Source organism: Bemisia tabaci, chromosome 4 (assembly GCF_918797505.1).
Source record: "Bemisia tabaci chromosome 4, PGI_BMITA_v3".
NCBI classification, from domain to species: Eukaryota; Metazoa; Arthropoda; class Insecta; order Hemiptera; family Aleyrodidae; genus Bemisia; species Bemisia tabaci.
In genome coordinates, this window is record NC_092796.1 from 15,777,350 (window position 1) to 15,786,548 (window position 9,199).

The window sequence follows — 9,199 nt, forward strand, 5'->3', positions numbered from 1 at the left end:
AATTCCGGATATCCGTTCACCAAATCGTTTCCGTTTCCGGTAAAACAGTGTTGTCAGTTTCACCCAACAAACAAAACTGACAACACTGTTTAACAGGAAACGGAAACGATCTAGCGAACAGGATATCCTGAATTATTTGAAATTCCCGCTTACTTTGGTTCAACTCGGAATAAATGGAATGAACCGCTCTGGACCAATCAAAACGCCTGGTTCAGAATTTGCCGTTAAAATTCCTTTTGTTCGAAAAAAGGAATAATTGGGAAAATGTAGCAATTTGAGCCAATGGGAGCCAAGTCGACTTGTGTTTTGTATCTTTGCTTTGAGGTTATATTATGAAATTTGACGTTCTGTAAATCCAACGCGTGCACCCGGTCTAGTTTATCTCCTTCTTCCTGATTCTGATTGTAGAAAACATTAATTTTTTGATCTTATCTTATTATGTGGTGGTAAATTATATGCAATCTTCTATTCAGTCTTAATTTCAAGTATCTGTAGTAAAATGACAGATTCGGAACCTAAAGTGAAAAAAAGTAAGCTCAGCTCTGGAGATGGTCCGGGGTCTAGTCATGAGGTAAATGAAGTCATATTGAGCATCATCCTTTCTTTAGAATTATTCTTTGGTGGTAATGAGGTTTCACTCCGCTAATTATGCGCTCGATCAGCCTGTTTTGGTAAAAAATACAAGAGCAGAGTTGCAATACTTAGGGCTAGTACATTGGTAGTTTCAGTTTTTGACCACGCAAGTCCGCAACGACGTATCTCGTTTGCGTTGTTTGATAATTTCGGCCTCTATATTATTATATTAAAGGATAACAAATTGACATCGTTCCTTGAAGTTTTTGCATAATTTTTTTGGCACAGAGAAGTAAAATCACGACAGTGTAAAGGATTTGCCGTTGAGAAGTTTTCTGTATAAAAAATTAAGTATGACAGGATGTGTGCGGCGTTGCAAACCGAAATACGTGGTTGCTGACATACGCTGTCGTTTTGTTGGAACCCCTGAGACTTTTCAGTGAGAAGAATTGCAAACTAGGTACTCCTAAATCAGTCTGTGACCAGTGTTAGGCATAGGTCATCAGGTCAGAATTTTACTCACAGAACCCATTTGCCTCAATTGACGAGTATACTCATCAGCGCGCGCCTGGGACATAGCTCAATTGACGTGTTAATTTGCGTTATCTGTTGCCGTTGCTGCGCGATTGTTTTTGTCGTATTTTTTAATTTTTCCAATAGATGGCATCTCAAGGGTAGCAACATAGATAGATGGTGTGATTTAACTTGTCAGCTGAGATATGTCCTAGGCATGCGCAGACAAGTTAACTTGTCCTAGGAGGCGAATGGTTTAAAACTATACGGGATAGGTAAGAATCCTTATTAATTGATACTGGAAGGGTAGTTTTTATTAGAGCTTCTAAACCTGGTTGGTGAGCATTTATCTAGGGTCAAGTGTTACTCCCTGGGTGTGAACATATCTATAGCTGTAGTGCAAATTATGTATCTATATTGCGGTGTTTCAAAATCTCTGCTCCTATTTTATTTTTTAGAAGAGAAAAAAGTCAACTTCAGAAGATAAAATTTCTATGAAATATTCAGGCAATACAGGAGAATAATCAAGGCAGTTTTCATGAAATCATGTTCACTAGTTTTTGTATAAATGAATGAAGTAAGGTAGTCTGCTTAATTGCAAACGGAGATACGAGGTTTTGCACTTTGGCCATCGTTATTGTTGTTTATTAAGTTGATCACTTAAAAATTGGCATCATCATCGCATCTAGTCTGAAGCTGCTATTTTACGAGCAGTCTGACTGTGTAATTAGTGATATTTGCGGGCTGAATAGACAGTCTGTAATGGCTCACTGCTGACCGTACGCTGACTGCATGCAATGTCAGACTGCACAATTGGGACTGCTCAGGTAAATAGGAGCGTTGAATCAACATAATAACATGGTGGTGTGTGAATGATTTCCAAAGCCTTGATCAATTTCCAATGTGCCCATCTTCGAGCAAACTCTTTTAAGCATAATTTAAAAAATGGCACAAAATGAAAATGTTTTCAAGGGTGATTTCACGATAAGAGGAATAGTCGTGTCGCCGTGGGTTATGAACGATATAGGGCAAAACGATTGAAAACCAAATGAATAAATCAATAGGAATGATGTCCCTGAACCTATCCACGCTAAAAAATATGATAAATTATTATCATATTTCATAATATGAGACTTTAAAGGCCGAAAATGTCCGGTCGGTTACGCGTCGCCAACCCCGATTTTGAAGCAAAAGAGCAATTTGCGGTAACAAATCAGTACTGATCATGAACTCTTTGGCAATATTTGCTGAAAAGAGACTCTAATGTTCAAGAAAATTGCCAGTTTGAACTGAAATGTTTATTATTGAGCGAGAAAAGTCATTAGAAAGAGGTGTCGCCACATTTGGCAACAAATTTTTGCAGTTGTATTGAGTGCAGTGTTTATCTCGCCAGACGGAGTCAGGAGTTTCAAAATTGCCATCAAATTGTTCGCTGAAGTCTTCTCGACAAAACCATTACTGATAAGTCAGTTTTTTTTACAATGAAAACTTTAATTATTATGAAAACCAGTGATTTTTAGGTGTGTAGCACTAATTCCTCACTACGCAAAAACCTCAATTTAATAGTATTAAACTAAAAGGAAGTCTCCAAAGTTTAGAAAACTTTTAAGGCAGCATCAATTCCACCTCATAACTCAAGAATTGCCAAGTTTCATCTTTTGTATCATCTTTTATCTCACATTTTCAAGTGTCGGTTACGCTGCGTCTGTTACGTAACCGACACAATATGGCAGGGCCGCCATGTTTGCGTGGACCTCCAGCAGTCCCGCGGGAAGCGCTGATACCTGATTCAATGGCTTGTTTATCAATCACTTTAACTTTGCACTGAATCAAAATAGAGCGTGCCAAAGCTGGAAAAAGGAGGTTCAATACCTTTAAAATGAGGTAATGAAATCCTGTTAAAATTGGTGCACTTTTATTTTTAAGGTATTTCACATTTTAACTATTCCTGTTATCGTGAAATCACCCTCAACAGTTTTAGTAAAGGAGAAACTGCAATTTATATAATCATTTTTCAGTATTGTGGTCTCCTAAGATGCATTTTATTACCAGGGAGTTGAATGGATCTATACTAAGTTTTGTTTTATATGGCTCACATATTGAAAGGCACTGTGTCTGTACTGATTGAAATCTGAAAGATGAAATACCATGAAGAGAGTCCAGTTTCTTCTCTACGATTAGAAATACCGAGAGCACGAGATAATAGTTTGTTTGATGGACTCAAGAATTGTAGATACTCGTAAGTTTGGTTAGTCTCACGGACCTTTTAATTTAGTCACAAGTTTTTGACATTCTTTTTGTCACGTGTCGAACGTACAAGTATTATTTTAAGTAACTAACAATCTTTCAATTGTTTTTTGTTGAAGGAGCAAGAGGTGGTAATTGATTTTGTCGGAAGAAGTCCTGAAGAAGATGATGTAGAGGGTATTACGCAGTTGCTTGTGCCCCTTTTCCACTCTTCCGGGGTCGATCTACCAGAGCTGGTGAAATTGATCATAGAGCAAAAAAATGTGGGTAGTGTGATCAAAGAAGATGAAAGTATAGAGGAAAACCAAAATGAAGATGAGGACGATGAAGATGATGAAGATAATATTTTTGGATTAAATACAGTGCTAGACCTTACTAAAAACAAGGTTTGTTAACTTACTTTAAGGGCCTTCTTGAGACACCCTCCTCTGCCTAAAATCCAAAACCATGCATTTGAATTCCAACATTAGGCATCCCTACTTTATTTTTAGAAGAAAGTGGACTTAACATCATGAACTTAAATTTTTACAGGATAACCAGGATGAAGAACAATCAGAGAAAATTTTAAATCCCATTGTTTTTTGTTTCACGCTTTAAACAAAAGAATCAGCAATAATTTTTTAAACATTCTGAAGATGATTCATAGTTGAGCCACTGTTAAACTATACCTATAAACTCAGGAGTCGTTTAAATCAGAGCAGTTAAATAAACCAGATCTTGATGAGAAAAGGATTGATTTGTTGAGCTTTTATTTCTCAGTAGTCTCGATGAAGCAGTGAACATTTTTTTGCCATAGTTTCATCAACTGTTAATAATCAAGGGTTGGGAAAGAGTATTGAAACTGTTTTTTGAGGTAAGGAACAGAGAATTTTTAAATAATTTTCCTCTTGAAATACTGAAAAAGAAGTGTGCCCACCAAATTAATTTATGTCTGAAGTAGGAAAAGATTGCACTGAAGTGTCACAATGGATAAAATCTTTTTTCCTTAGTTCATGCCCTCCTATTCTCCAGTTTTTCTCATTGCAACAAAAATGTTACCTATGAAACGCTTGGGTGATTTTTTTTTACAAAAAAATATGCCTTTGTTCAATTTGTTTGGGAATGTACTTTGAAACTGTGTTGCACGAAGTAATTGGCATGCAGTTGTTTCAAAAATGACAGTTGCCTCATTTGTACATCATATTACTCGATCTCCTCGCATCTGAGGCTATTCTCATCAGATCATTTGCCCCTGAGGAAATGAGTCAGCCTATGAAAGCTCTCTTCGTTGATCTATGACACACCTTTCCTTTCACACTGTGAGTGAACCTCTTGAGATAAGGACTTCATCATTATCTACTCCAGATAGTACTCATTACTTAACAATCCAAGATTGTCGAATACCATAGTTCATCATAGTTTGCAAATATTCAAAGTTAGCTTGAACTCTGAGGATGTCAATTTGAAACCTGCACCATTTAACAAGTTTAAACTTTTGATCGTTATGGCTGATTCCTCTATAATTAAAAATTTTGATAATTTTATTGATATGACTAGAATAATATCTGGTGTTTTATCTCATATAGGAGTCACAGTGCACAAAGCAGTTGAGAAAGTTTATACTATCTTTAGCAAAGGATCATGCTGAAGATTATTCTGCAGTTGAATCGCTTCTGTCCAATGACACATCTGCTCCAGTTGGGCTTATAATTAACGAGAGATTTATCAACATTCCACCTCAGATATCTGTACCATTATTTGAAAGTTTAAGGTATGTATTTGCCAATTTTTCTTTTATCTTGTTGACATTTTTAGGAATTTTAAAAGTATATTTTTGGAGGATCAGAAAGGTTTCATTCTCTCATCATCTTTTTGTGTCATGAGTCTGAATTTTTTCACCGTATTTTATGTTTTTTCCTTAAAATTCTGCATCGAAAATGATTTTTCCCACAAGGATTTCTTGAAGTAACTCCAAGCTGAGGTATGAATGTTTTTTGTCAGAGGAGCAAAGTGGTTTTCGAGAATTTGAATGTTCTCTTGAACAAGACTTGAGTCAAGTTGCAGTAACCACCGCAAGAATAAAGTTGTATTTTTGGTAAATTAATTGTGCATTTACAAAACTATCCATTCTGCTTTGATACAACATACCGATAATGTGTCATATTAGTGAAACTTGTGCATTGAAAAACTCATCAATTACACTAATGGATGATTCAGTCTGAGTGTGCTGTATAGTGTGGAATTTCTTTTTGAAAATTTTGGTAATTTCTTCCTAAATGTAGTTGCACAAAAGTTCGGATAACTGACCTCCTGACTTGCAATTTCGTCTGTGAATGTGTAGTATCATTAACCTGTACATGGGTAAAAATACAATTTTGCTGATTTTGAGCCTGTCGCCAAGGTAACAGCTCATAGTTCACGATAATTTTACAAAAAGCAAGTTCTGTAAAATTGATACCTCCTCCTTCCCTCCCCCCCTCTTTAGGCTCTATAATGTTAGGTACCAGACATGTGTTTTTTTTGGGAGGGTAAATAAATTCATTAAAACGCTCCGAAATATATAGCATGCGTGTTCCATTGGATAATTCTGAATGGACTGCTTGAGAAGATGCAAGGAAGACTTGTGCGTTGATTCATCATTAGCTTTCCTTGGAAATTGTTTTGACTTTCATTTGGTATGCATGATTCTCAGCAGGGATCCTGGATGAGAATAAATCTTTCGAGAATGTGAGGCAGGTTTGTTTTCCAAATATGTGAAGTCTTTTTTGAGTAGTGCGTAAATTGCTAAAACATAGCTACACTTTAAGCCCAACATAATTTCAAGCCTTCTTCCAATTTCAAATACTAGTCATCTGTAAATACTCATTCAATTTTTTTTCTCTTTTCTTCAGCAAGGAAATCAAAGGCTCAGATGAGTTGTCAGATTTTAAACATTTTGTAATGATCTGCAAGATATACAAACCCTCAAAGAGGAAAGTCAAATCCAAACCAGAAAAGGAAGCAAGTGGTATACTGTGGTCAAATGCCGAAGAGGAGCTGATAAATGAGGTGGGTAAAACATTCTCTCTGAAAATATCTAACAACAACAACATGCATTCAAATAGCTTCAGGAGGTTAGAAGGCAAGAACGGATGTCAAATGAATCCAGCCATGTTTTAATCTTTTTCCTCTCGAAATTCTATGGTTCTTGTGTAGAGAGAGTGAAGGCATGAGGAACCCATTTCTGATTGGCTCCTGTCACAAGTTAAATTGGGGCTAGAAACCGTTGCAAAGACTACTTTTCTAGTGGTTGTGAAAGATAACAGTAAGGAATAAAAATGAGAACTAATCTTTCGAAAGTTTTTTTTTATCTATGATTTATTGATTGCATCAATGGACCGCCACAATAAATAGATCATCTCAAAAGTAAGTTTTTTTACTTTATTTCTCTGCAACTATAATAGCAAATTGGTAAAATCAGTCGTGTAAGTGATATTATCAAGTTTTCAAAGAGGTTAAGTTTTTCGAAATTGGCCCTCTTGGTACCAAAAAATGACAGTGTCTATGGGCATGGGCACACCTCTACGCTCTGCATGTTCAAATAATTCTATCGTTGAATTAGTGTATTTGCAAGAAGTTGATGTATTACATTCTTCCTTGTGCGATGGCTTATTATTATCGTATCTGTTCTAGAGTATCAAGAAATGAACTTCTCCCATAGAATCTATCTTTATCTGTACAATTAAATCACTTACCTGCATATCAGTCACAAACGAATAGTGAAGCTTTGAAAGTGTCTTAATCATGGAGTTAACACTAGTTTATATTTTGGATTGTAAACTGCGCCCCATCATTCGATTTTTAACATTCAAAACTAACAGTTAAAATTCATCAAGAATTAGACTCAATTTACTGAAACAGATTAATGAGTAAGGGAATAGCGTCTTGAGGGCAGGGATCTTTCATGAAAGGCTGTGAAAACATTCAGAACGAGTTGCAATGAGGATGTTCAGCTGGTATTATGAATGACACAACCATTGTTGATCCTAAGGATAGACAATCCCTAGGATGTCAAAGGAGAGCACAATACTTTGTATAAAATAGAGTACTGTCTCCTTCAATCATATTTATTTAAAATTTGAAAAATTAATCCCTTCCTTTATTCAGACTAACTTTTATTCCACAAGTACTATCCACTCCTATAAAGCAACAATTCGGAACTGTGCTGTTAAATTGTAATTTTTCAGTACTTAGGGGGCCAATTTTCAACAAAAAAACTTTTATCGGCTAGAAACTTAAGAATATTAACTATAACAAGAGAAAAAGAGAATCTATGGCCTGCAGTCTCTCGGTTTAAGATGAATTCTAAAGACATGAATGTATAATTCGACTTTTGAAATCAAAGAAATTTTGTATAATTGGATGCTTTCTCAGAGTCCGTACTTACTCATATCCATTTTCCTTGTTTTATCTCCATTTTTTTTTTGTTCCCAGGAGGCTGAAATTAAATTTGAATACCCTATCAATGATGAAATCGATTCGGCCGTTGGTGGGAGTTGGTTAGAAAAAGACGAAGCAATGATTACTTATCGCAGGTTAATTACTTTTCCGGCTAGTAAGTTAAACAGTATAATTGAAAAAATAAAATCAAGTCTGTCCTATGTCTGTGTATTATTTCCTTTGAATGTTTTTAAAAATTAATTGCAGCTGATGAATTTACTACTATCCTGAGCAAGTGCAACCCAACTCAGTTGACGGCCAGGCAGAATCAGAACAGAATCATCGCAATACAGTAATCCTTACCAAAATTTGACGCACATCACAAAAGAATATTGAACTTTTCAAAATCAATTCACAAGTAATAAATGAGTAATTGGTCTGTTCAGCAATTCAAAAATAAGTATTCTGTTTGTCTAGCAATTCATTAAAGTTTCAATTTTAGTGGGCTTCACAATGTAATTGATCACCATGTAATGTGAAGCATATTAAAATTGGTGGACCTTTAATGAATTGCCAGACAGACAGGATATTTACTTTTGAATTGCTGGACAAATAGAATACATATTTCTCTCTTATAAATTGATTTTTGAAATGTGCAATGTGTCTTTCGAGATGTAAGTACATCAAATTTTGATGGGGATTGATGTATTGTGATAAAAACCTTACATTCATTGTAAATTAATTCATGCACTCATAATTTATATGTAGTTGCTAGGTTTTATACAGCATTCCTTCTTCTCTAATTTATAGGCACAGTATGATATTTATGTCTTATAAAGGTGAACTAGGAAACTTCGAAAGTTGTTTAATTGTGAAGCTTTCTGAAATCAAAACTTTATTAATTTATGTTCTTTGCAAACGTTATGCTTAAATTATTGGACAGACAGAATACCTATTTTTCACTTGTGAATTGATTTTTGGAATGATTTTTTGGAGAGAAGTGACAAGTTTATCATCTTACTATTTGGATGAAATTAAGCGATCTCCATTTGAACATAGCTTTGCAAAAATATCAATGTGCAATAGTGTAGGACTGTAAACTGAGAAGGGGAGCAACGAAAGCATGAGAGCGAGCAATCATAAAAACTACCCCAGGCTACACTTAACTACATTATCTAAGTAGGTATTTTAAATCCTCTTAGAGATATGTTTTGTTGCTTGATGCTGTTTCCATTTATACATTGTTCAGTAAATCAAATCTACCTTCCAAAGTGCGCTCAAGGAAACACTTTTATCTGCTCAAGACTACTAACTTGGCACTTTCACACTTGTCTTCAAATTGCTGAGAGCCAAACAGTTTGAGCATCCAAAGGCCATAATAAGTGCTACGCGTAGGTTCTGTGTGGCAAATCAGATGTACCTTTAAAAATGGGCCCAAAGAATGCCGTCCTATCTGCCCAACATCAGG

General features: G+C 35.5%; 1 protein-coding gene across 1 annotated transcript; it reads left to right on the top strand.

Annotated features, from left to right (window-relative positions):
• The first annotated feature begins 341 nt into the window (after window positions 1-341).
• Window positions 342-8,022, top strand: LOC109034414 (protein BCCIP homolog). The gene is made up of 5 exons (XM_019047540.2): window positions 342-571; window positions 3,453-3,719; window positions 4,899-5,083; window positions 6,204-6,360; window positions 7,786-8,022. The coding sequence occupies exons 1-5, from the start codon at window positions 500-502 to the stop codon at window positions 7,990-7,992; spliced, it is 888 nt and encodes a 295-aa protein (XP_018903085.2). The 5' UTR covers window positions 342-499; the 3' UTR covers window positions 7,993-8,022.
• The last annotated feature ends 1,177 nt before the right edge of the window (window positions 8,023-9,199 follow it).

Coding starts and splice junctions, on each gene's coding strand:
- LOC109034414 (XM_019047540.2), top strand. CDS start 500: ATGACAGATTCGGAACCTAAAGTGAAAAAAAGTAAGCTCAGCTCTGGA. Junction 5,084..6,203: donor CCATTATTTGAAAGTTTAAG/GTATGTATTTGC, acceptor TCTTTTCTTCAG/CAAGGAAATCAAAGGCTCAG. Junction 6,361..7,785: donor AAGAGGAGCTGATAAATGAG/GTGGGTAAAACA, acceptor TTTTGTTCCCAG/GAGGCTGAAATTAAATTTGA.